The 26521-nt window shown below is 37.7% G+C and overlaps 1 protein-coding gene across 2 annotated transcripts; it reads left to right on the top strand.

The window, feature by feature from the left end:
- Nucleotides 1-1508: 1508 nt before the first annotated feature.
- ARL14EP (ADP ribosylation factor like GTPase 14 effector protein) lies at nucleotides 1509-26521 on the top strand. 2 transcript variants are annotated; one of them, XM_032414287.1, is made up of 5 exons: nucleotides 1509-1617; nucleotides 13274-13775; nucleotides 15425-15552; nucleotides 16797-17031; nucleotides 26464-26521. In XM_032414287.1, exons 2-4 carry the CDS (start codon nucleotides 13353-13355, stop codon nucleotides 17023-17025), a joined length of 780 nt encoding a protein of 259 aa, XP_032270178.1. In that variant the 5' UTR covers nucleotides 1509-1617; nucleotides 13274-13352; the 3' UTR covers nucleotides 17026-17031; nucleotides 26464-26521. The 2 variants fall into 2 exon arrangements, with proteins under 2 accessions (XP_032270178.1, XP_032270177.1); XM_032414286.1 differs by lacking the exon at nucleotides 26464-26521 and having other exon boundaries at nucleotides 16797-19035.

Genomic DNA, 26521 nt, shown 5'->3' on the forward strand with positions numbered 1-26521 from the left:
AAGCACTTTCCACCTGTGGGTCTCCTTGCTATAAGCTCAACTCTAGTCCTTATAAGCATATCATCAGTGGAAAACGCTGATGTGGCAGACAGAACATATGAATATTACATAACTCATGATTTAGGTGATGTTGTCCTTCCACTTGCTTGCATCCTATCCTAAGAGTATCACCTTACTCCAATTATTTCCCTTGCTTCTCACTGGGTATTTAAATTGACTCAATAAACCAGGTTATTCAAGCATCTTAATTTGGTCTGTGAGCCTTCTGTTTCATTACCTCTCGAATAGCTTAACTAGTAGTATACTTGGAGGCCACCAGTGTATCCAGTTATTTTTCCCATATGACAGCTCAATTCAAGCATTAATCTCCCCCCTGAATGCCCCTGCCTTCATGCCTCTCATTTTATCCTGCTCATATCCTGTGTTTCTATTATGGCATTTTTCACACCACACTGTTTACTCCTCTGTCTCTCACTAGTCTGTGAATTCTTTCAAAGCAGGGGTAAATTTTATTCTTTTTGTTTTATTATTTCTTAGCAAAGTACCAACCACAAAGCAACAAAAGAACGACTGAATGTGACCTCCTGCAGACACAGCTGAGGGGATTGTCCCTTGTTTTTGCCTTTCTCCCATTCCCTAGTTCTAAGACTGACTTGATTTTAGTGAGCAGCAAAAGCCTGCCTGGTTGCAGAGCAGAATGGAAGTGGCAAGAAGGACTACAGATAGGCTCACTGCATTAAAACAACGTACAGTGGTGTGTTTCATATTACTAGCAAGCTGGGGTGTTGGTATGCCTTATTTCCCCATCTCACATTTTTCACTTGGCTGGTCAAAAAAACCATAGTTTAGGTGTCCCCCACACACACCTGAAAATCGTTGAAGGCTGAGACCCTTCAGTCTAAGAGATCACAAGCTCTCAAAGACTCTAGATGAATGAAATCCACTTTAAAAACTGAGCTCCTAAACTGTGGCAGAAAATAAGGGTACAAGAAATACACTGTTTCTTCCCTCAGAAAATTTACAAGCATCTTCCTGGAGCCTACATTTTACTTGAAGTAATAAACATAGCTATTTTTATAGTTTAAAATAAAAGAGATGCATTTTGGAATATATTTCGCTTGAACAAAAGAAATCACATAAAACGTGAGACCATAAATAAACAGTCTGTTCCAGAGCTTTTTGTAACTCATTCACTTCTCCAGGGATTAGAGGAGTGGGGTGCAAAAATTTGGCCTCACGCACAGGCGCAGAGATTTGCGAACACAATCTAAGTCAGCTGAACCTGTATCTTGTAAGAAATGGTCCCAGGGAGCTCCCAATTCCCTAACCTCAGAGAACAGACAGCAAAATTGAGCTAGCTTCTGAAACAACCATTGCCTCACGTTGCATCGTCCGCCAATTAACGCCGCCCCCCCCTTTCGGCCCGGGAGGCCGGCCAGGTTTAGATCGCTCTAGGCTTCTCCTGGACGTCTCTTTATGGTAACGCTGAGCCTCTCTAGCTGTCATCCGCCGTCCTCTCAGTGGTAGCGCGGGGAGGAGAGGAAACGCTGGCAGTCAAGTCCGCCGTACGTGGATGCGGGTGCAGCCCAAACTCCGCAGAGGAGAGCGCGAGCTAAGGTGGGAGGGACCGGGGGGAGGCTCTGGGAAGGGCGCGAGTGTGGAGACAGGCCTTTGGGTGAGAGGGGGAGCCAGGACCGGTTCACGGAGGTCTCTAAGGAGAGGTGGGAGAGGAGGCCCAGACACGTGAGAGGGACTTCCAGTTGCTGGCTGGGGCCTCCAGCAGCCTGCCACCCCGCAGTCCCCGGCCTCCCCCAGTTCATCTGCGGGTCCCCTGTCTCAGGACCCAGCATAGTTTCTGTCGCATCTGTGTTCTCCTTGGGTTGTCGCCTCTTTTCGGGAGACCTGCAGCCCTCACAGCTATGATTTAGGCTTGTACTGTTTACAAGAGGGTGATGATGGCCTTGAACCTAGTCCGTAGCCTATATCCCTCCAGTTTCGTTTTTTTTATTTTTTAATGAGCATCCTCCCAGCCCTAGCTGTTTGGTTGAGGCCGGAGGCCGATCAGTATTCATTTTTTCCATCCCAGTAGGATGAACATAGTAAATGATCCTTGGACGTAGCTGGTAGCTTGAAACGTTACGATGTGGCTGTCAGCTAGGGGCGTTATGCTTGTGACCACCATGCTGTTGGCGTGGGAATAATTGCAGCATCCTGTGGACCTAGTCACCTTGATTTGGAGAGATTCATCCTCCTTGGTGTGAGATTGTGGCAGTTTCCGAACGTATATTCAAAACACGTTGTTCACAAAGTGCTAGTATTGAAGCTAGAGAAGCCACAACTGTAAAACAGGAACTAGGTGGTTTCTTGTCCACACAGAGCTTAATATATTACTGAAAAACTAACAAGAACAAAAAAAACCTGTGATGGTACTATGAAAAGGGAAGTCCCTGAAGTTCCTCTTTTGCCTTAGGTGATGCAGAAAATAAAACCGTATAGCTCCTGCTTTCCCACAGCTGAGAATAGAGAAAAAATTTTAATGCACTGTTAAATTGTTCTGCAGACCCAGAGGAAGAAGGACCTATAATAATAGTATCTGGGTAAGGCACACCAGATAGGTGAAGACACTGAAAAATAGCATTGCCTGGCACAGAAAGGGCCATGGGCTTTCCAAGCAGGAGGACAATATAAAGGCTTAAAGTGTAAAAGGCCTTTGCAGGGTGTGTAGTTTGGCCTGGAGTATGTGGCATTTGAACAAGTAATGCCATGTTAGAGAGTCCAGACTCTGTTTTTTAGGAAGAGATGAAAGTATTTTCAACAGAATGATATAGAGTTCAGTTTCACAATCACTTAACAACTATAGTGTTAAGTATTGTTTGACAGTTTGGGCCACATCCAGAATCAGGTAGAATAAAGAGAACTTTGCTCATTCTTCTTGGTCTGGAAACAGTCTCTCCAGTTGTTGAAATCCCACTTCAGTTCTCTTTGGCCTTTAAGGACTAGAGGACTGGAGACAAATTGCAAATTTGGAAGCCTGAAGGGTTTGCTAAATTGTTCCCCAAATGATCTAAAAGTATGCTAGACAAAGCATTAAAGAATCTGAGGGGAGTACATTAGGTAAACCTAGAGTAAATCATTAGGGCCTAATTAAGAGGGATTCTTCATATGAAGTAAAATTAGTTTTTGTGGGGTTTTTTTCTCCATTAAGCAAGAACTTGAATGTTGTAACAGGCTCTGTGCTAGGCTTGGTAACTAGAGCTCTAAGTTTCAGTTTCATCATCTGTAAATGGGGTGATAATACTTCACTGTTGTCAAGGTTAATGAGATGATGTTTGTTCTTAGTACTGTACCTGGCACTTACTAACTACAGGCACTTTAACCAAATATTTTAAATGGTACTATTGACTGTTTTGGTTTTAAGTTCTTTACTTTTCCTGTTGGGCCTGATTTAAGGATTAAAGACTATCTCATTTGGCTCTTTAATCCTCCTGTTACTGTCCATTCACTTGTAGTGTGAGTAGTTAGTATTTGAAGATAATGGGTACAAAAAGTTGACAGTTGCAAGAGGCATGACTTGTATGCCTATGACCAAAACTGCTGATTTATAAAGTGCAGATGATTTTTTTTCATTAAATAAGAGATAATCTGGGAAAATGCCTTGTAAATTTCTAAGACCCCCCCTCCCCCCCAAAAGAAAAAAGGCATTTGTCATGAAAGGGAAAGACTCTTAACCTAAAAATTCAGTAAATTTCTTGTTTGGCTAAATTTCCTCCTAATGCTACTTTTTCCCACTGATTAGTAGACTGGAAAAGCTGTATTAAGGGAAACCAACATATTGGAAAATATTTCGGGAAATTTCCCTCTAAATTTTAGAAAGGAAAAAAAAATTCTCTTTGCGTAATCCCTACCTTCGTCTGCTATTTTGTTAGTGGCAGTGATGGCTGTGGTGTCCTGCTTTAATTCCTGTAGGAGCCCTGCGGTAATGTCCTAGACCTTGTGTTATTAGGAAAGCTTGCTCAGCTACATCTAGCCTGCCTACCTTAGAGTTTGATAATGGATAGCAAGTGATAATGCTTAAAAGCTTATTTCATAGAATCTAAATGTATAAATTTTTTTAAGATTTTTATTTATTTACATGAGAGAGTGAGAGAGAAAGAGTGCACAAGCGAGGGGAGGGGCAGAGGGAGAGGGAGAAGCAGACTCCTCTCTGAGCAGGGAGCCTGACGCTGGGCTCAATCCCAGGACCCTGAGATCATGACCTGAGCCCAAGGCAGACGCTTAACCCACTGAGCTACCCAGGTGCCCCTACATGTATAAATTTTAAATAATTAAAAAATTCATAGATACAGAGAACAGATTGGTGGTTGCCAGAGGTGGGGGGATGGACAAAATGGCAGAAAGGGGTCAAAAGGTACAACCTTCCAGTTATAAAATAAGTAATGCGGATGTAATGTACAGCATGGTGACAATAGTTAATAACACTGTTGCATATTTGAAAGTTGCTAAGGAAGTAAATCTTAAAAGTTCTCATCACAAGAAAAAATTGTAACCATGTGGTGATGGATGTTAACTAGACTCATTGTGGTGATCTTTCACAATATATACGAATGTCGAATCATTACCTTGTACACCTGAAACTAATGTTATATGTAAATTATACCTCAATTAAAAAAACTTGTTTCTTGAGCTTGCAGTGTTCAAATCATACAAGGAGCAAATAATTTTGTTTACTGCCTAAGGTGATAGAAGGAAAAGAAGGGGTCTAATCTATCTACACTTATTTCATTGTCTTTTGACTCTTCTAGTAGTGCTATAAGAATATTAAACGTTAATTTTAGAATCACAAAATGTACTATATGTAGGCACTGAATAAAATGTTGGCAACCCTAAAGCAAAAGAAAGCCCAAGATGCCAAAAATTTTTAGGGATTTTTCAAATAAAAAAATCCAGGGTTAGTAAAGAGAGACTTTATTTGAAAGGGTTATGGCAATAAGGGAAAAGGAACTATTGCAATGGAGAGAATTCTCTGACCAAAAGATCTACCAGCATCTCAAGGGAGGAGTAAAGGATGCTAGAACAGACTCCTTGATTTGATTGTATATTCCAGAGTGTTTTACCCTGAGGCCAGCCTGTTCTCTGGAGGAGTTGTGGGCTCTGGCTGAGGGTGGGCCAAAGTTCTGGAACCTGGGGGAAGGAGAAAAACTTAAAATATAGCTAACAGACATTTTTGTTCCAGTTGGTCACTTTTGACCATGCAGTTAAGATTCACAAATTTATAGGGGTGCCTTGGTGGCTCAGTCGGTTGAGCTACAGACTCTTGGTTTCTGCTCAGGTCATGATCTCTGGGTTGTGAGATTGAGGCTGGAGCTCCACGTTGGCCTCCCCGCTCAGCGGGGAGTCAGCTTCCCCACTCCCTCTGTTCCTACCCCCACTGGCCTGTGTATGTTTACCTGCGTGCGCTAGCGCTCTATCTCCCTATCTCCCTCTCCTTTCTTTCTCTCTGAAATAAATGAGTAAATCTTTAAGAAAGATTCACAAATTTATAAGTGAGGCAAAGAATAGGAATTTGGAGAGCCTTTATCTTTCCTAGTCATAGGTAAACAAGGGGGTATCCTCAGAGTCTTGTAGAAGCCATTAGGAGAGGAATGGGAGGATTTTTTTAACCATGACTCTCAAAGAATCAGGAAAAATTCAACTTCTCAAAAGGCATTTTTGCTATTTGAAATGGAAAATAAGTTTACAAATAAAATTCATCCAGACCTCTACAGGAAGGCCTTAGGAGACTCAGTGACCCTTCAGAAATTGTTAGTATTTGTAAATCCTTCACTAGGTATAGTTTAAAAGTACTTGAAGACCTGGATCTCATTTGTATCATAGTAAAATCTTCCCAAAGGTGGGGCAAAAGAACTAACTCAGGTCTAAATGAACACATTTAAGGTTTTTCATTTGTTACTGGTTTTCTTCTTATCCATTTGAAAGCAGTACTTTTTTTTTTTCTTCCACGATGAATACTAGATATACTGGTTAAAGTGATTGGCTAGAGCAAATAATCTCTTCCTATGTCTAAAAGAATATTCCACACACTCATACACAAAGTTCCACAAAAAAAGGGGGCGGAATTAAAATGACTGTCACACAGATATAAGATTATGAACACACAGTTTTTGTTTCCCTTACTAATGAGGGAACTGGTAAGATGTTATAACCAGTTCAAATGACAAAAGAACAAAACATATTTATTGATCAGGAATATTAAAATAAATGAGCACATGGAGGCAAAATGGTCTTCTACAGTAGGCCAGGGAGTCCACTGAACCTCCACTAGACAGAAGTTACAAGAATATAGACAAGAATTGTATTTGCATTGCTAACCATTATCTACAGTTGTCAGCTGTAAACTAGCAGTGGAAGACACAGAACTCTCATAATCAGAAGTGAAAACCTTGACAGCTGTGCTTTCAACAATGCATAGTGCTGTATACATCTGTTTTATCAAATTTATGACTCCCCTCCCCTCATAATCTTCCCTAAATGTCAGACTTCCTGGAAGGCAAGTTCATGTTTGAGTGTATTTTCCTTTTTTTTTTAATATGCTTTATAAATATATAAGATGCTTGGTTAATGTTCTCTTAATTGAATTACCTAAAGCAGTGGATCTCAAACTAATATGCTTACATATCACCTGGAGATCTTTTTTAAAAATGTGGATCCTGATTCAATAGGTCTAGGGTCCTTACTGAGATTCCTCTTTTCTAATAAGTTCCCAGCTGACGCCAGTACTGGTTCGTGGACAGGGAATAGTAGGGCATTTCTGACTGTGTTAATTAAGGAGGGTGCTAGATTAATCATTACATCATTGCATGGAGAACATTGCATCATGTAGGTGAAGGGAGCAACATGAAGCTACTGGACTGTCACTTGAAGAAAAAAAATATTAATCGTGGGCCACATTGCCAGAACACAGACCAAAGCTAGCAAAAGAAACAGTTGCTGGGAAACAGATCCAAAGAGCTCTACAGTAGAACTTTAGGGAAGGAAGACAGAAATAAGGACATTGAGTAATACAACAGGGGAGGAGCAACCAGAGGCTGTAATTTATAGAAGGCAGGCAGTAACCACTTAAGATCACTGGCTGAAATTTTGTGCTCCTTGAGCTAGCCTGACTTTTTGTTAGCCCTGCATTAGCCGTGCATGAACAAACTGCGTAATAGTAGATCAGGAAACAAACTCATGTAAGACTTTAAGCAATAAAACTTCATTAACAGGTGTATACATTTTTACTATGACAGTTTTAAATGATTTGGTACCGTTGTGCCATTGAGTTTTAATCAATGTGTAAAATTTATTTTTCTACTGTAACTGGCAGGCAGTTTATCTTCTGTTAGGACATTTTAATTTTAAACAGAGCAGGTCCTATAATTTATTAATGGGGAGTTCAGCTTTCTTTTAGCGACAAGTAAGAAGTGGGGCATAATGTGAAGCTGGTACCAAAGAAAGATCTCTACTTACTGGAAGATGCAAAAAATGCATAGTAAATGAGATTGCCAAATTTAGCAAATAAAAATACAGGATGCCCAGTTAAATTTGAATTTCAGACAAATAACAGATTACTTTTTAGCAGTATTTGGGACAGTTAAAATATATGCATTATCTAAGATTCATATTTAACTAAGCCTACTGTATTTTATCTGGCAACTCTAATAGTAAATCTACCCTAACAGTGACACCTGAGGGATGGCTGCTTACAAATGGTATTGTGCAGCAGTTTAATTCCTTCAAGTGTTCGTCCAAAAATTACAGTACTCAAAAGTGTGCCAGGAGCTCAAAATAGTTGGAAGCACCTGTTTGCCAGAAGATGTTTTCAAGGACTAATAGGATCATGGCTAAGTTAAATTAAAAACACATTTAACACTATACTCTCCAACTAGGAGTTCAGGTTCATAGTGGTTTAAGGTTAATAAAAGAATTTATGGTATTATGGAAGATGTCCAAGCAAATACTATCAGAAAAAAGTGATTTAATAGGAGTTTAATCATATTTCCAAGCTCCTAAGGGAGATCACCTAAGTACACTGGCACAACTTAGAGTGTTGCTAATAAACTCTCATGAACTATGTAGTAATTTAGACAAGATACAGGGAAAGTAAACACGTGAACAATTGCTTACTTGGTCTTTAGAGATTGAACTAAGTATTCCAGTGATATTCCACTATACATTCACTGGAGTATTTTTTTTTTTTAAAGATTATTTATTTATTTATTTGACAGAGACACAGCGAGAGAGGGAACACAAGCCGGGGGAGTGGGAGAGGGAGAAGCAGGTTCCCTGCTGAGCAGGGAGCCCTATGCAGGGCTCAGTCCCAGAACCCTGGGATCGTGACCTGAGCTGAAGGCAAACCCTTAATGACTGAGCCACCCAGGTGCCCCTGTAATACTTGTTTTTTATGTTTTTTTATTTTCATTTTGTTATTTAAATTTTAGTGAACTTAGAGTGCAGTATCAGTTTCTGGAGTAGAATTCAGTGCTTCATCACTTACAACACCCAGTGTTCGTCACAACAAGTGCCCTCCTTAATACCCATCACCCATCTAGCCCATCCCCCACCCACCTCCTTCCATCAACCCTCAGCTTGTTCTCTACCATTAAGAATCTCTTCTGGCTTGTTTCCCTCTCCCTTTTTCTTCTTTTCCCCCTTCCCATATGTTCATCTGTTTTCTTAAATTCCACATATGAGTGAGATCATATGATATTTGTCTTTCTCTGACTTATTTCACTTAGCATAATACACTCTAGCTCCATCCATGTCGTTGCAAATGGCAAGATTTCATTCTTTTTAACGGCTGTCAATTGTTTATCATGTATTGTCTATTGTTTATTGTCTGTATCTTGCTTTTTGAAATGTCTGCTTAAGTCTTTTGCTAGTGTTAATGGTTTGTCTTTCTATTGGTGAGTTGTAGTTTTTTTTAATAATCTGGATGAAAGGATTTGGCTGATAAATACTGTTTGCATATTTTCTCTCAGTATGTGGCTTTGCTATTAATATTTGAAATTTTGACTTATGATGAATAAAAATAGTCTTTATGAAACCTAATTATCATCATTTTTTCTGTATGGTAATTGCTGTGTCCTGAGAAATCTTTGCCTACACAACATCATAAATATGGTCTCCAGTGTTTTCTCCAAAAGTCTTTAGTTTAGCTTTAGTGTTGAAGACTATGAACTATCTTGATTTTCATCTATAGTGTATGGTACTGGCCAGCATTCATTTTTCTCATATGGATATCCACCTACTTCAAAACCACTTGTCAAAAAAACTTCCTTTTCCCATAGGATTGGCTTTGTACCTTTACTAGAAATGACTTGTGCGTATAAATGGGGGTATAGCTCTTGGGTTTATATTTAATTCCATACCATCCTAATTAGAGTAAGTCCATTCTGATTGGAATGGAAGGCCTTCTAGCTTTGTTCTTTTCTGTGATTGTTTTGGATATAGGAAGTCCCTTTGCATTTCTATGTAATTTTTAGGTAAAGCTTATTAATTTATGATTACGATTGCATTGAATCTATAAATTAAGGAGAACATTTAACCAATTTTGTGTCTTCCGATATATGAACATCGGGTATCTCCCCATTTATTTTGGTCTTTTAAAATATCAACAAATTTTGTAGATTTTAGTGTGCAGATCTTCCATGTTTTGTTAAAATTATTCCTAAGTATTTCATATTTCTTTAATGACACTTCAATGGTTGTGATTTTTTTATATGTATTGCTGGATTCTGTGTACTAAATTATTTTTATGAATTTTTGCCTATGTTCACGAGGAATTTTTTTTCCCTGTTTTGGAATGTCCTTGGTTTTGTATCAAGGTAATGCTTGCCTTAAATAAGTTGAGAATGAAAAAAAAAGAAAGATAAAAGGTAAGTAAGGAACAGATGCCCCAGTAGCCAAGGAAAAGAATTCCCTAATGGGTAAAAATATTAATTCTATGGACAGACAATTTCTAAAACGAATTTTCTAAGTTCCAAAATACTTCTATTAAATATGGTCAGGGTAGTCCAAGTCTTTGAATGCTTAGAAATAATTTTATGTTCAGAAAATCACTGATTAGTGGCTACAAATTTTGTAATAGTTACCTACAAATATAAAGAATCAAGCATCAATGAGAGAATAAGCATTAGCAATTTCTATAATGTGCTGAGGAGGTTGTTGATCAAGTTTCTTTCCTTGACTGTTGAGAAAAGTCAGAGCCAGATTTGTGTCCCATATCTGTTAAAGTACAGTATAGCATAATTTGTTGTTTTATGACTCTATCTCTGGCTTCCTTTTTCCATTTCTTCATTTATTTTAACTCACATTTCTGTTAAAAAAAAAAAAAAATCTAATTTGTATAATACAAGCCATTTTAGCTGATGCACTTGGCACCATTACTGGGAAGTTAAATTTTAACAGTTGGTTGAAATAGAATAAAAATATATAAATATGCTCCATCATAATTAGCTTTTAAACATTTTAAGTTAAAATGTTCAGTGACATTTTAAACTTTAGATTGTATTCTATTAAACTTTTTAAATTTAGTATTTTAACTGAAAACATATGTATTCACAATTTTTTGTTACATGAGACCAGTCATCTTGTATATTTTTATATGATTTTATATGATTCTGGTTTTTCTCTGAAGAAAACATTGGGAAGTATCTAAGCTTTCTAACCAGTTTTTTTTTTTTAATATGGAGGAAAGTTTATAAAAACACTTGCAAAGTTGCACAATCCTAGATATTTCAACATTCTGCCACCACCCAGATTTCAGTGGTTCACATATATTTTCAACACTTTTTTTTCCTAGTGACTTTTATTTGTTGACTCTTTCCTTAAGAATTCAACCAAGTTTTTGTATTTGCTTTGAAAAATATTTATGAAAATTTTCAAATGGAAAGTACAGTAATAAAACACTTGTGTTCATGCCTTCAATTTAATCTCCCATAAATCTCTTTTTAAAAAGTTTCCTTCCCCCTTAGAAGTATGTATGCCACAAATTTGGTATTTCTTACTCATGTATATTTTAGCATGATTCATATTTTCATCTCTAAACCATGTACACTATTTTGTGCGTTTATTTATTTTTTTAAGATTTTGTTTATTTGACAGAGAGAGGGAACACAAGTAGGGGGAGTGGGAGAGGGAGAAGCAGGCTTCCCGCGGAGCAGGGAGCCCGATGTGGGGGGTCCTGGGATCATGACCTGAGCCAAAGGCAGACGCTTAACCGACTGAGCCACCCAGGTGCCCCTATTTTGTGTGTTTAAAATTTTACATAAATGTATCCTTTTACAACTTTTTCTCTTAAGATTAAGATTTGTCTGTGGTGATTCATATAATTTGTGTGGTTAACTGTCCTATAGGAGTGCCTGCTGAGTAACCCTTGGTTTCTCATCCTTAAAATTAGATAATTTCCAACTTTTCACTGTCAAAGACAGTAAATGCTCGAAGTCCTTTATATATATAATGCACAAAAATCCTTGTGCTCTTTTCGGACATATATTTTTTTTTGGCAAATACCTAGAGCTGAAAGTGCAAGGTCCTGGGATGTGGACTTGTTTAACTTTGTGAGAAATTGCCAAAAACACCCTAAAGCAGTTGCAGTTTACATTCCTACCAATGTATAAGGAGCATGTAAGAGTTGGCCACATTTTAACCAACCGTAGGTTATCAGATTTTTAAAATTTTGCTAAGCAAATGTTTGAGAAATGGTATTTAGTTTGCCTCTTTTTTTTTGATAACTATAAAGGTTGAACATCTTTGCATGCGTTTATTGGCTATTTTGTTCTCTTCCTCTGTGAATTGCCTATCTATATTTAATTAGTTGTTTTTTTGTTTTTGTTTTTTTTTAGATTTTATTTATCTATTTGAGAGAGAGCATGAGCAGGGGGAGGGGCAGAGGGAGAGGGAGAAGCAGACTCCCCACTGAGAGGGAGCCCAATGCAAGACTGGATCCCAGGACCCTGGGATCATGAGACCTGAGCGGAAGGCAGCCATTAATCAATTGAGCCACCCAGGTGCCCCTATTTGCTTAGTTTTCTAATGGGTTCTTTGTCATTTTCTAATTGATTTGTAGATGTCAGAATTCTTTATGTATATTTGGGATAATAATCCTAACCATACCTTTCAAGTGTGGCTGTTTTTCCTCCTTTAGAGTTATAAGGATATGTTTAATTTTGACATACAATGTGTCCATCTTTTCCTTTGATATGTGCTTTCTTGTTTGAGAAATTCTTCTCTTTCCCAATGTTGCAGAGCCTTCTAGGTTTTCTTATAAACATTAGTACAGTTTTTCTTTTCTTGTTTAATTCTTTAATCCATCTGGAGTTGATTTGTGTTTGTGAGAAAGAGATCTTAGTCTGTCTTTTTCGATGTAGTTAGCTAGTTATCCCCTAATCTTTTATTAAATCTTTTCCCCATTAATGTGCACTACCCATTGATTTTATAAAATCACATGTCCTATACTGCACCAAGCCCTCATCTTTTCTTGGATCTATACTATACTATATTTGTCTATACTACTGTACTAAATACCACACTGTTTTAATTACAACAGCTTTATAGCAAATATCTTACTTTGTTTTCCTTCAAGACTATCTTGACTTTCATGGATTTTTACTCTTCCATGTAAACTAAATGCTAAATTCCAAGGGGGAGTGGGTGGAATACCTGCTGGGATTTGATTGGAATAGTACTGAATTTATAGATAAATTCCCAGAGAATTTATATACCTCGGTAAGATTTCCCATGATTAATTTCTACATTTATTTAGGATACCTTTTTTGTATTTCTGTTTGATGATTTTCTCCATAAAAGTCTTGCATGTCTTTTGTAGGATTTATTTTGTAAGGTCTCTTAATGTTTTAGGTTTCTAGCATCATTGTTGAATTATCTTACTAGTTTTAAAAGTCTGTCTGCTGAACCTTTTGTATTTTCTGTGTAGATATTTATATCATCTTTGAGTAATACTTCTCAATCCCTGTACCTTTTAATACAGTATTAAGTGGAAGCTTTACTATAGTGTTAAATGGCAAGTATTCGTTTGTAGTTCTAACTTTACAGGGAATGCTTCTAATGTTTTATGATTAAATAATGTTTATTGTAAGCTTTTGGTAAATGTCTTTCTACTCCTCGCATGCTAAGAGTTTCTTTCTTTTAAATAGATATTGAAGTTATAAAATGCTTTTTCAGTTTCCCAGATAAAAAGTTTGCGGCACAAATCTGACTTCAGTGTCTTCTCTAGGGCGATCAGCAGGTGACCTACCAGAGAGAGAGATCCCTAGGCAAAATCAAACAAGGGAAATTTGCTGGAATCTAGAGTGATGGATCCATGTTCAGTTGGAGTCCAGCTTCGTACCACAAATGAGTGCCATAAAACCTACTACACTCGTCACACTGGTTTCAAGACTTTGCAAGAATTGTCATCAAATGATATGCTTTTACTTCAACTTAGAACTGGAATGACACTTTCTGGGAACAATACCATTTGCTTCCATCATGCAAAAATTTACATTGACAGATTTGAGGATTTGCAGAAGTCATGTTGTGACCCATTTAACATACACAAAAAACTAGCCAAAAAAAATTTGCATGTAATTGACTTAGATGATGCCACTTTTCTGAGTGCAAAATTTGGAAGACAGCTTGTACCTGGTTGGAAACTTTGCCCAAAATGTACACAGATAATCAATGGAAGTGTGGATGTTGATTCTGAAGACCGGCAGAGAAGAAAACCTGATTCAGATGTATGTATAGCAGTCATTTTTTTCTTCTGTGTACTTCTACAATGTGAGGTTTTGTTGAACTATAAAGAAATATTTACGTTATCATTTATTATACTAATTGTGAATTAAAGTTGGGGAGGTGAAAATAAATGGTGTTTCTAAATATTTTTGTATACCCAGACTGGATGATAAAGTATGCTTGAGAAAGGAATAACATACTATGTCCAAGACTCAAGCTGCAACTCCTAGGGCTATGATGTTGGGAGTGGCTTTCAGAACATTCTGGTAAAGCCAGGACTTAATTGTTATCTTAGTTTCTTTTCTAATACCAAAGTAACTCCGTGAGACCTGCCCACCAGTGAGGATCTTTATAGCAAAATGAATTCCCCTTTCTTATGAAGGACTTAAAAATGACTGCTTTAAAATGAACACCAGAGAAATGACTTGCAATAATTGTTTCTTCAGCCTTTCTTTCTCCTTTGTCACTAATAACATTCTTGTTTGGGTTTTTTAGATGCTTGTGAGTTTCCTTTGCTTCTAGCTCTGAGTTCTTATTTGGTATGATCCAGCTAATTTAAGAACTCCCTGTGGTCAAAAAGCATACATATTTACATTGTAAATACTAAATATTTATAACTCCCTTATTCACATGCCTACATTCAGATTATTTAACTATATCAGAAAAAAATTGAGATTTCATAAAGCTGTCTTTGGTGTAGAACAAAGACAAGTATATCAAAGGAGCACTTCTCAAAATTTCTATTTATAACCAATTTATCATTCTTGCTGCTGGGATATTTTTCTCAATTTCTTCCTTTTCATTATATTAATAAACCAAATTAAAAGATAATTAAAATTTTAAATTATATTTAGTGCTTCCCTTTTGTTCTCCCCTTAGAGGCATATCTCCAGGATCCACTGTTCTCTTGCAGTTCATACTAGGTACTTGCTGCTGTCACTTAGATGTTTTCTCCATTTCATTTATTTGTTGCTCTCGTGGAATAGATCACATAAACTGCTTTTTCCCCAGATAATGAACTTAAATCCTTAATCATCGAAATTTTGTTTTACCAAAGCTTTTTAAAAAGATGATAATACTATTTCAGAACTTAAAACCATATTACCTCCCTGCTTTTAAAAATATATATAATAGAACCTTTCCTCAGGACTTAAGATCATATTAGAAACATCAGTTTTGTTTTTGTTTTTTTTTTAAAGATTTAATATTTTTTTAAGTAATCTCCACACCCAACATAGGGCTCGAACTCATAACCCCAAGATCATGAGTCACAGACTCCACCACCAGGCGCCCCAGGAATCTCAGCGTTATGCCGTTGTTATACAACTGTTATACAACAGTTTTTCTGCCTTTTCTGCCATCTTAGCAGCAGCTGTTGCATTTTTACCATGCTTGTTGCCCCTCCTGATATGCCAGAGACTAAAATTAGGTAATGAAAATATTACAACTAAATTAACCCATAAACTTTGGATATTGTCTAGGGCTGTGTAAATGTTGTTGCACTTGGGCTCTAAAACCTTTTTCTTCTTTTTTGTGAATTCCAGACCATCCTTCAGGTTAAGGAATAATCTGGATTAACATTAAGTTAAATATTAATCTGTTCATGGTCTGTTGTCAAGATTTGAGTTGATAATTTGTTACCTTTATTCAGGGAAGAACTGCTAAAGCTTTGAGGTCGTTGCAATTTACAAACCCAGGAAAGCAAACTGAATTTGCTCCAGAAACTGGTAAAAGAGAAAAAAGAAGGCTCACAAAAAATACAACCGCTGGTTCTGACAGGTAGGCTGTGTGTTCACTTAAGACTTGTATTAACTTGCTGCTTCACATCTGTATTGTTTTCACAATCTTAAGTTTTGAATTTTCTGGGTATATTAAATTGGATGATCTGGAATTAGTAAGAATCTCCAAAGACTGCATATAAAATGAAGGCATTCCTTTCAACTCTAAAAATTTCTTTTTTTTTTTTTTTTTTAAAGATTTTATTTATTTATTTGACAGAGAGAGAGAGAGAACAAGTAGGCAGAGAGGCAGGCAGAGGGAGAGGGAGAAGCAGGCTCCCCGTCGAGCAGGGAGCCCGATGCGGGGCTTGATCCCAAGGCCCTGGGATCGTGACCTGAGCCAAAGGCAGTGGCTTAACCGACTGAGCCTCCCAGGTGCCCCTAAAAATTTATTTCTAAGAAAGTGTCAATGAAGTGAACAGGTTAACATTTTTGGCATGAGAATTAAAATTTAAGCATTATACTTAAAACAATTCTTTAAAAACATTGGTATTATATAATTGGTATGTCATTCCTCTATGGGTGGCATCCAAAAAGTCAATCTTACAAGAATTCAAGGTTGCTTTTTATCTTTTTACATGTCTGAAGTAGAAACAGTTATGGTACAGTCAACAGAATGAATGAGAAAACTAAATTGTTTAGAATATGACTTTTTAAATTGAACATTTCTTAAGCACAGGTTGACAAAGAAATGTTAGTATAATCATTCAGAATTATTTTCTACATATGCCATTTATTCCATCTGTTAAGGTTTCCATTGGGTCATTTAATTGTTTTTAAGCCAGATTTGCTAGAGTCCATTAAAGAACAAGAAACAGATTAATTGCAGTATAAAAACCAATAGGGTAGTAGAAAGAGATCGGTAACCAACAAAATGTACCACTATTAAGCTGCTGTTCTCTGTCGTTGCTGTTAAGGTAAGGGGAAAATATTTTAAACAGAAATATATTTTTTGGAAATAGTAAAGGAATGGACTGAGTTGACTTTTTTAAATGGACTTCTAGAGGCATATTCAGGCTTTTTGGATTTGTCTCCACACTTTAGAATGAGTCTCTTCTTCTCACAGAGCTCATTTACTGCTAATTAGGCTTGAGTCTGGTAAGTTATGTACCAGTTTTGCAGGATGTCATCCCTAATTCAAAATATTACACCTCCTTAAATTTGTTTTCATTGCCTTATTTTCAATAACCTATTCAAAAATAACGTGTTTGTGAGGTGTAATTCGTCTTGTGTTTTATTTTACAGACAAGTGATACCAGCAAAGAGTAAGGTCTATGATAGCCAGGGTCTCCTGATTTTCAGTGGAATGGACCTTTGTGACTGCCTTGATGAAGACTGTTTAGGATGTTTCTATGCTTGTCCTGCCTGTGGTTCCACCAAATGCGGAGCTGAATGCCGCTGTGACCGCAAGTGGCTGTATGAGCAAATCGAAATCGAAGGAGGAGAAATCATTCATAACAAACACGCTGGATAATTTATGGTATCAGATTATGGGCTCTTTAAATATCCCTTCTCTATTTCTAAAACTCTGTCACCCTAAGATACATTTTAAAGTTGATTGCCAAATGACAAGAATTTGAAAACCACCTCAGCATGCACTCACTCTGCACTAATGTTGCCATTTAGGGTGCTTTAAGATTCATTATCTGATGTAAATTTAGATGAGCTGTTCCTCAGCAGTCAGCTTTGAGCCTGTCCGGGTCAATGTCAACAAGTAGGCAAAGGCAGTCCTCCATTAGCACAGCGCAAATTTCAGTTACCATGGTCTATACTGTGAGCAGTTAGGTAAAGTACAAACTTCCCTGCTAGCCCTTTGGTCCACAAATCATTATGTAGCAGACGTGCTTCATCGTCACGGACCAATCACAGTACTTCTCTCAGATTCTGCTAGTGATTGGTTACTGCACATCTGTCATTCAGTTCAGTCCCAGACAGCAAAGCATGTGGTTGTATTGTCTCCTTGTCACCCATGTGACATTTTACAAAAGTAGACCATCAAAAGAACTGGCCAACAAAGATAAAAGTGAATGAAGAAAGGAAAAACGGTAATGCTAGATGTGAGATTTGAACTGAATGTAAGTGGAGTTGTGGAGGAAATCCCCGATGGGAATGTTGGTGCTGCCGCGAGCCTCAGTACACAGCTAGGGGAGCCTTGTGGAGGCAAGCGTAAGGGAAACTGGTTGTGACGAGAAGGTTGAGTAGGTCCCAGAGAAAGTGATGGTAAAAACTTCACACTAAAGGCAATTAGAGTTATTTTACAACATTGAAAGTATGAATGATAAAATGGTGGAAGCTGAATCCAAACTTGAGTATGACAGTTTGCTATGGCATAGAGTAGATGCTTACTTAGTATCCTAAGTTAACAAAAAGTCAAGCACTGTTCAAACCCCTTATGGTTAGCTTTTACAGTGGAATAACACTTTCGCCGTGTTTCTAATGTTTTAAATTACAGTGTACTAACATTCTTTTTTACAATGTTTTCGTTTTCTTTTGTTTATAACACCAAGTTTTTAATATTTTGACAGATTTTTAAAGGTCACAGAACATTTTCCCCCATTGATTATTAAGATTGCTTTGAATGGCCATTTTTTATGGTCCTACATTACTGTGCCAGCCAAGGACTGTAGCTGAGTACAGTGCCCACCTACTTCAGGAAAAATTAATTTTGATAAAACTAGGTGGTTGAGTGTTAAAAGTATTTTGGAAATAATCTGCGTATCTAAATGCTAAAATTCATCTGGCGATTTACCCTTAAAGTTTTAGTATTGTAAACCTTTCATTGTTTAGACCATACATTCTTGGTGAAAATTTGGTTTTGATGGCAAAAATCTCATTCTTTGTATAAAGCATGGATATACATATAATACATAAACAGGGATACATTGTGTCTGTGGTATTAAAGTTTTATGGGTGGTGATTAGGATTAAGAAGCCTAAAAAAGGCTTTAAGGGAGTAATAATGAGAAAAAAACATTAGAGAAACACTGGTTGAGAGAGAGTATAAATTGTTTGGAAATTGAATCTTGTACAGGTTTTTATGGAATTTGTATGGGTGCTGTTTGGAGGATGAGAGTGGGTGATAACTGCTCTTTTTTTAAGCAGCTACCTATTTGTCTAAAATTGTTCATCTAGGACATTGCCACTAAACTAGGTTTTTGCTTGGTTTTCCCTAAATTAGAGTACTTTGGTTTAATCAGATGAGCTTTTAGCAGTTTGAAATACTTTTTAGCTATTGAAACGAAATTTATACAACCAGTTTGATTAAATTAACCAATAGAGGTTTATTTTTACTCCTGTATACTTCTGGTACCCGTTTAACAGGTTTTACTTTGATGGAATGCCATTTTGAACCATGGAATTGTCATTAAATTACATTTGTCACTGACCTAGTTATCAGAAGTATGGTTAGTATCATACTTTTTTTTTTTTTTGAAGATTTATTTATTTGACAGAGAGAGAGAGCAGGAACAGAAGCAGGGGGAGTGGCAGAGGGAGAAGCAGGCTTCCAGCCGAGCAGGGAGCCCGATACGGGGCTCGATCCCAGGACCCCGGGATCATGACCTGAGCTGAAGGCAGACGCTTAATGACTGAGCCACCCAGGCACCCCAGTATCAGTTATTTAATTCACATTTCAACAGAGCACTGGCAAAAAGAATATTTTGGCTTTATACACTTAAAATCAGATGCTAGATTTTTTTTTTTCTGAATTAAGGAAATAATGTGTTACAGAGGATACACAGACTCCCAATTTTATCTGAACTTCTGGGTTCATTAGACATTAGTTGCATTACTGCCATTGTTTTTGTTGGTTCTAAGTAAGTATGATTTAGTATATTGCTTAAGCTATTCGTAGGGACAAATTTAAGTCTTAGTTTTTTTTTGTTGTTTAAAACAGGAATATATTTTCAAAAGAATAAATGACTTTAAAATTCAAATTGTTTATATTTCAGCATTCCTTAGTGGAACATTTCTGTGTTTTTTTTCAAAGATGGTAATAGTTAATTTAAGTTTCCAGGGTAAATTTCTTGAACAGTTTTGCTTATATTTGTTCATTATACCTGTTTCCTAAATAGGAAGCACTCACTTTTCATGAGCATGCACAATGTTTACAGAGAGAGGTATGTCTAATTTAGAGTATGCTGTAATAAAAGCTGTGTTTTGGGAAAATTACGTCATGAGTTCGCTTACTATTTTTTAATATAGAATCACAGAAATACAGAATACAATTAAATCATCTAGATTCTTTTTATATTTTGCATAAGTATGGTTCCAGGTGGCTAAATTATTTTAGGATACTATTAGTCTAACAAGCAGAAATAAAAGCAATATGAACACTTCTGCTGTATATGGCTCCTGCTGGAGAAGTTAATGTAAGGCCATAAACATTGGTCTTACACAGTATTGGCCACAAACATTAAAATAAAAATGCATGTGTATATTTGAAGTAAATGGCATCCCATGTAATCTTTTTCCTATTTCTTTTACAAGTATAAGATGAAATATTATACTTGATTCTTCTATTTTTAAAATGTTATATCTACTTCTGTATAACAAGCTGTTCTACCACCTGACAGAAAATTCTCCAGAAAAATGCTTTCATGAGCTCTCAAATATTCCATGTTCAGAACCCCTAAACACATATTGCAGAGCCTAGGTAATATGAGTATTCTGTAAACAAACAAAAATGTTTGTTTTTTAATGGGGATGGCTGTCTGAAGTGTAGTTATATAAAGCGTTGTAGGTGAGTTTCGTTGGACAAAATCTGGGCAGTTTAGTTCTTTGAAAGAGGTGTTGCTGCGCTGAAAAGGCAGATCCCACTGAGACCCCACCCCTCCCGGGTCAAGTAACAATGTATAAAACGGAGGGGTCTTAAAAGGACTGCACTTAGGTAATTCGAGATTTTCTGTTTACATTGCGGATACCCTGAAAGAAATAGCTTAAGGTCCTTGTACAAAGTCATGTGGCACGGCCTTAGTTTTTGCTGACATCTGCTGGTATTTTGATGTAAATAAACTCTCTGCTGCTACTCCTTAATGCTTAATCTCTTCACTTCTAAATTAAACTGTGAACACCGGTATTTACATTGAAGTGGGGTATTTTAAAGAACCCTGGTAAAGTAGAATGGTTTCTCTTTGTAACATTCTTAGGCCTCACCCAGCAGGACTCAACCAGGTTTGTTTTTTTTGGAATATGAGTGAGGATATGAAAATATGCAGGGGTACTTCTGGATTTCACTTATTTTTATAAAGTGTAGAAACTTGGAAAAATAATGCATTTATCTACTTAAAAATCATCAAACACTCCATTGAACACTTAGTTTGAAAGGCATAATAAACTCCTGTAGAATATATACTCCCGACCTATAGATTATTTGTAATGGCATAGTTGTGAGGATTGACTAATTTTACCAAGATAATCTAACTTCCAGAAGATAAAGGAGATTTACCAGATAAAACATTAACTCAGTTGAGTTAGTAATACTGCATCTTTAAGTGCAGTTTGAAAGTATTTAATTACAGCCCTATCAATGGCACTTAAACTAAATGTATTAATTTTTTTTCCCCTTAAAGCCATGAGTGAAAAATTTCTTTGAGACACTTAATGATTTTAAAACTTCAATTTTCTCATTTCCTATCACTGCAAGCAAACAACTGTTTTATTAAAGAGTTGCCATAATCTTCAGCTATGGTTTTAAGATAAATGGACCTATTAAAAGTAAAATGCTTACAAATGCTGCTAAAATGGCCAAAACCTTCCAATACTCCCAACTCCATCACATAATGCATGAAAACACAAAAGTTTGGCTCATGATTTTCATTGTAAACATGCTGGATGATCCTTCTTTTACTCAGTTCTTTTCAGGGGGACATTTTGAGGTGAGGGCACATTTTTCTTTAATGAAATAATATAAAAACTAGACATGGGTCAGAGTTGCAGGATATTTGTCCTTTTGAGAGAATTTCTGTAAAACCAAGATAAAAGAATATGGCCTGTAAAAGGAGACCTGAAATGATTCAAAATGTAAATACTAGCTCTGTAAGTATCCCTTTGTTATCAACAACCAATCAGTTACATTAAACAACTTGAAAAATACACATTAAGTTTTGGTTTTTTTTATTTTGTTGTATTCTGGTAGCCCAAGTTTATGATTTAGACTTCAAGGTAGAATTTACTTATTTTTTTTTAAATTGGTTATTTAGTGGCCTAAGATAAAGTAATAGTGGCAGCACTGGTACCATGTAAGTGGGTTCTACAAGGTTCTGGGTGAAGTACAAATTTAATTTTGGCATTGAGAGGTAAAACTATTCAGGAATGTTCAGTGAATTCTGGCATCATTAGGGTGACTTTTTTTTTTTTAATAATTTATTTATTTTGACGGAGAGAGACAGCAAAAGAGGGAACACAAGCAGGGGGAGTGGGAGAGGGAGAAACAAGCTTCCCGCGGAGCAGGGAGCCCAATGCGGGGCTCAATCCCAGGACGTTGGGATCATGACCCGAGCCGAAGACAGACGCTTAATGACTGAGCCACCCAGGTGCCTCATTAAGGGTTTGTAAATAACAAACTCATGCCTTCCCCAGAGGTTAGTTAACCATTTTGAGATTTGGACTGAAGTTTCCCATTTTTCAGTTCAGCTTAGTATAGTGAAATCAGATCAGGTCTCATTAAGATTTTATTTGAGAGAGAGAGCACGAGTGTAAGTCCTCCCACCAGCAGGGGGGCGCAGAGGGAGAGGGGAAGACAGAGACTCTCAAGCTGACTCTGAGCTGAACAAGGAGCCCCACGCAGGGCTCTATCTCATGACCCTGAGATCATGACCTGAGCCGAAATCAAGAGCCGGATGCATAACCTACTGAGCCACCCAAGCGCCCCCAGATCAGTTGTTAAAATGGAGCCTGGAGGGCCAATCTGTTGATCTGGAGAAAACTATCACTTGAGGGGTTTTTTGTTTGTTTGTTTTGTTTTTTTGGTAAATGAGGTTTTTAAAATTACCAACATGCTTTCGTCATTTATGCCTTAGTGAAGGAGACTATGCAAAGAGCACTCTGCATAAAATATAGGCCCTACAATCTGGTGCATGCAAATAAGATGATTTTCCAAAATAACATGGCTTATGGCTTTTCTAAACTTGGCCACAAGACTTCCCTATAGCAAATATTGAAAGGAAAACATTTCCAAAGTTTTTCTGTAAAAGTTTCCAACTCATCCCCAGAAGTTATAGTTGAATAAATGCTTAATTTGTCCTCGATGTCTTTTTGTATCAAAGAACTTCACATAGATTTAAGGGTCAGAGAACAGCTAAACATCCTTAACAGACCAAGTTTCCCACTGTGTGACATACCCACAGCCCATGTTAGGGCCCTCAGACCTTTAGGTAGGGAAATGGCCCTAGGAGATTCTTACTCTGCATTTTGTTTTCCCCTGGTCCCAACTGGTTGACTTTGGTAAGAGACCTGACCCAAGAGAAGCCAGTTTGGCCAGCAAAGCTTACAAGTTGGGCACGTGTTAAGGAAACATCATCACCAAGTGATGAAAGAGATTGAGCCAATCAGATGCTCTCAAAACTTTAGATAGAGGAGAAAGAATTCGGTGGTTTGTATAAGGGGACATGAAAGGACAGAATCGCTAAGGCACGCTAGGGTTCTAGACCTACACACTTGGGAGGCAACAGCTCTCGGAGCTGTAAGTGAGTCCCCAGAGCTGCTGTCAGATTCGTACATCTGTTGTATCTTGAAAATGCCCACTCTCAATGCAAAGTCAAGATTCCATAATTTTCATTACATATCCTTGCAACAAACACTCGATTACTTAAGAAAACCTTAATGAGTTCTTTCACCCAAGGAGACTTACTAACAGACCTGCTCTTCTGATTAAGAGACTAGAGAGTGGAGGAGGTGTAGTGTTAACACTCCTGCACGTGTTAGCATTGTGTCATTGAAGAACTCTAGACCAGTGGTTCTCGAATTTGAGCAAGCATCAGAATCACCTGAGGGGCTTGTTAAACCCCAGCCTGCAGGGCTAGGGTTGAACCCACAGTTTCTGATTTAGTAGGTCTGGAGGAGGGACAGAGAATTAGCATTTCTATCACCTTTGTAGGTAAGGTTTGTAGGTGAGGTTGAAGTGGCTAGTCTGGACACCATCCTTGAAAAACTGCTCTACAACGGTGGTTCTCAACCTTGGAAGCACACTGGAGTAACCTGTAGAACATCAAAAAAAAACCTTTATTTGGGCCTCACCCCCAGATACCTGGTTTAATTGGTCTGGGGTTTGGCTTGAGCACTGGGAAGGAAACTCCCTTCTGGCTCAGTGTGGAGATCACTCAGAATTCAAGTGGGTGACGGATGGTTGATTTTCTGTGGCACCTCGGTTAGACGATGCTATCCAGTTTTTCATCAGACATTACTCTAGATTTGCTATGAAGGTATTTTTTAGATGTGATTAACATATACATCAGTATACTTTTTTTTTTTTTTTTTAAGGTTTATTTCTTTTACAGAGAGAAACACAGCGAGAGGGAACACAAGCAGGGGGAGTGGGAGAGGGAGAAGCAGGCTTTCCGCGGAGCAGGGAGCCCGATGCCGGGGCTCGATCCCAGGACTCTGGGATCATGACCTGAGCCGAAGGCAGACGCTTAACAACTGAGCCACCCAGGCGCCGCCCTTCAGTAGACTTTTAATTAAGCAGATTACCTTCCATAATGTGAGTGGGCATCATCCAACCAATTGAAGGTTTTAAAAATATTGATGAACCCCAACAAAGAACGAATTCTGCCTCTCAACTACCTTTTCAGACTCAAGCTGCAGCATCAACTCTTCTTTACACGTTTTGGACTTAGCCCCACAATCATGTGAGCCAATTCCCTAAAAAATCTGTGTGTGTCTGTCTGTGTGTCTCTCTCCGTCTCTCTCAATCTATACACACACACCTTCTTTCATTTCTCTGGAGAACCCTGGCTAATACAATAACCCATTTAGTCTCTATTCCAGATTGTTTCCCAGAAAGATCCAGGCTCTAAATCAGAGTGTAATTTCTTCATTAGATTTTTTTTCTTTTTCTGTATCTCTGGCCTTCGGTGAGTCAGTGAATATGTAACTCAATCATTTTTACTCCTTTCTCCTATTCATGTTATCAAATCCATTTAGCTCCTCCTTGGAACATTCTTGAATCTGCTTTGGTTTTTTGTTGTTCATTTTTATTTTGTCTTCACCACCCTGGTTAAAGCTCAGTAGTGTTTTGCATACTTAGTATCAATCCCTCCTTTTGGTGTTAGCACCGAAATTTGCCTTTGAGCAACCACCCTCATACTCAGCCTGTGTTCAGGTGGTGTTGACCTCACTTTGTGATTCCTGGGGTGGGCACATCACCGAGTCCTGGCCTTTGAGAGTGCAGCATCTCCCCAAACTTAGTGAATGTCTCAAGGGTGAATACACGATTAGCTGATCCGATCAAAGCCAATAAACATCAGCATTGCTGGGCCCAGAGAAAAAGAGCTACTCATTTTTCAGTGAGAGTTTCTAATGTTACAGATTTAGGACTGGATCTATTGGTGTCTTATCCAGACACCACTTAAGAATCGGCCTTAGAATGAAAGCAACATACGTAAAAGCAGAAGCCACAGTCAGACAGACAGACAGACAGGATTTGGATACCCGGATCCGGCTATGTCTGAAGTCAATCCTGAACTATTCAGTCACATGAGCCAGTCATTTTCACTTTTTTTCCCGTGATTGGCCATTAAGTGAATACAAGGTAGTGACCAGATGAAGAGTTAACTCTATTCATCCAAGGATAAAAACCACCAGAGCTCAAGGGTAAAATGGCCTGTTTGAAACTCATGCCCTTGGAATGTACATGCATTTTTTTTCTTTTTTTTTAAAGATTTTATTTATTTATTTGACAGAGAGATAGCGAGAGGGGAGCAGGGGGAGTGGGAGAGGAAGAAGCGGGCTTCCTGCCGAGCAGGGAGCCCGATGTGGGACTCGATCCCAGGACCCTGGGATCATTACCTGAGCTGAAGGCAGATGCTTAACGACTGAGCCACCCAGGCGCCCTGTATATGCATTTTAAAGAAAGAGCACAAGTAGCTGTGACCTACAGCCACATCTTTATTCCTCCTCCAAATTCTTGCAGAAGCTGCTCACTCTGTAGTTGTCGTGGACCTTAACTCAACCTCCTTTGAAGGATGAATGTAGCATGGACTGGGGTAATTTGCCACTAGGGTCTGAAATTCTATAATAAAAGATGAGAGACTTATTAAGGTATCAGTGTTTGGTGTTTTAGTTGGCATTGCTTGCTTTTAAAGCACTTAGAATGTTTGAGGTTTGTAAACCTGATGCATTTTCTCTATAACCCTATGTCTCATAGTTAGAACACATTCCTAGGTTAAATGATCAGATGTTTAATAGCTGAATCTGAGTTAATTAACTTGTCAAGCAATTAAAGGTATATCATTGCCTCAAATTAGTGATTCATAATACATTTCCAGCAAAGTGAAATTTAAGCATTAACAGCTCTGGTTCTTCTTCCCTTCTGTCCTTTCCAGGACACTTAATTCTGTATGTTGAAGTAGAGAATGTGAGGCAGTAGTTCTACCAGAAAAGAGTGAACAAGGCACAGTTCAGCATTTTCTGTATGTCACTTCCAATGATAATAGTGCCAAAAAACGAAATGTACAGGGACTTTCTGATACTTGGTAGTATTTTAGAAGCTGGATATTCTAAATCACTTATGATAGGGATATTGGGATGCTTTCATTTTTTTTTATTTTCTATACTGATGTATTTTTAAAATTTTTTTTCAGTTTTGAAATTAAACGAAAAAAAGCATTGATTATTTTTGCCATGAATTTCACAGGTTGGCATATTTCTGAGGGTTTTTTTTTTTTTAAGACTTCTTTTTTTTTTTTTTTTGACAGAGAGAGAGCACAAGCAGGGGGGAGCAGCAGAGGGAGAGGGAGAAGCAGGCTCCCCGCC

Source organism: Phoca vitulina, unplaced genomic scaffold, assembly GCF_004348235.1.
Source record: "Phoca vitulina isolate PV1807 unplaced genomic scaffold, GSC_HSeal_1.0 scaffold16, whole genome shotgun sequence".
NCBI classification, from domain to species: Eukaryota; Metazoa; Chordata; class Mammalia; order Carnivora; family Phocidae; genus Phoca; species Phoca vitulina.

Bases quoted from the DNA above. Each gene is read 5' to 3' on its own strand.
- ARL14EP (XM_032414287.1), top strand. From the start codon at position 13,353: ATGGATCCATGTTCAGTTGGAGTCCAGCTTCGTACCACAAATGAGTGC. The intron at 13,776-15,424 runs GTATGTATAGCA...ACCTTTATTCAG, and splicing joins GAAGAAAACCTGATTCAGAT to GGAAGAACTGCTAAAGCTTT. The intron at 15,553-16,796 runs GTAGGCTGTGTG...TTTATTTTACAG, and splicing joins ACAACCGCTGGTTCTGACAG to ACAAGTGATACCAGCAAAGA.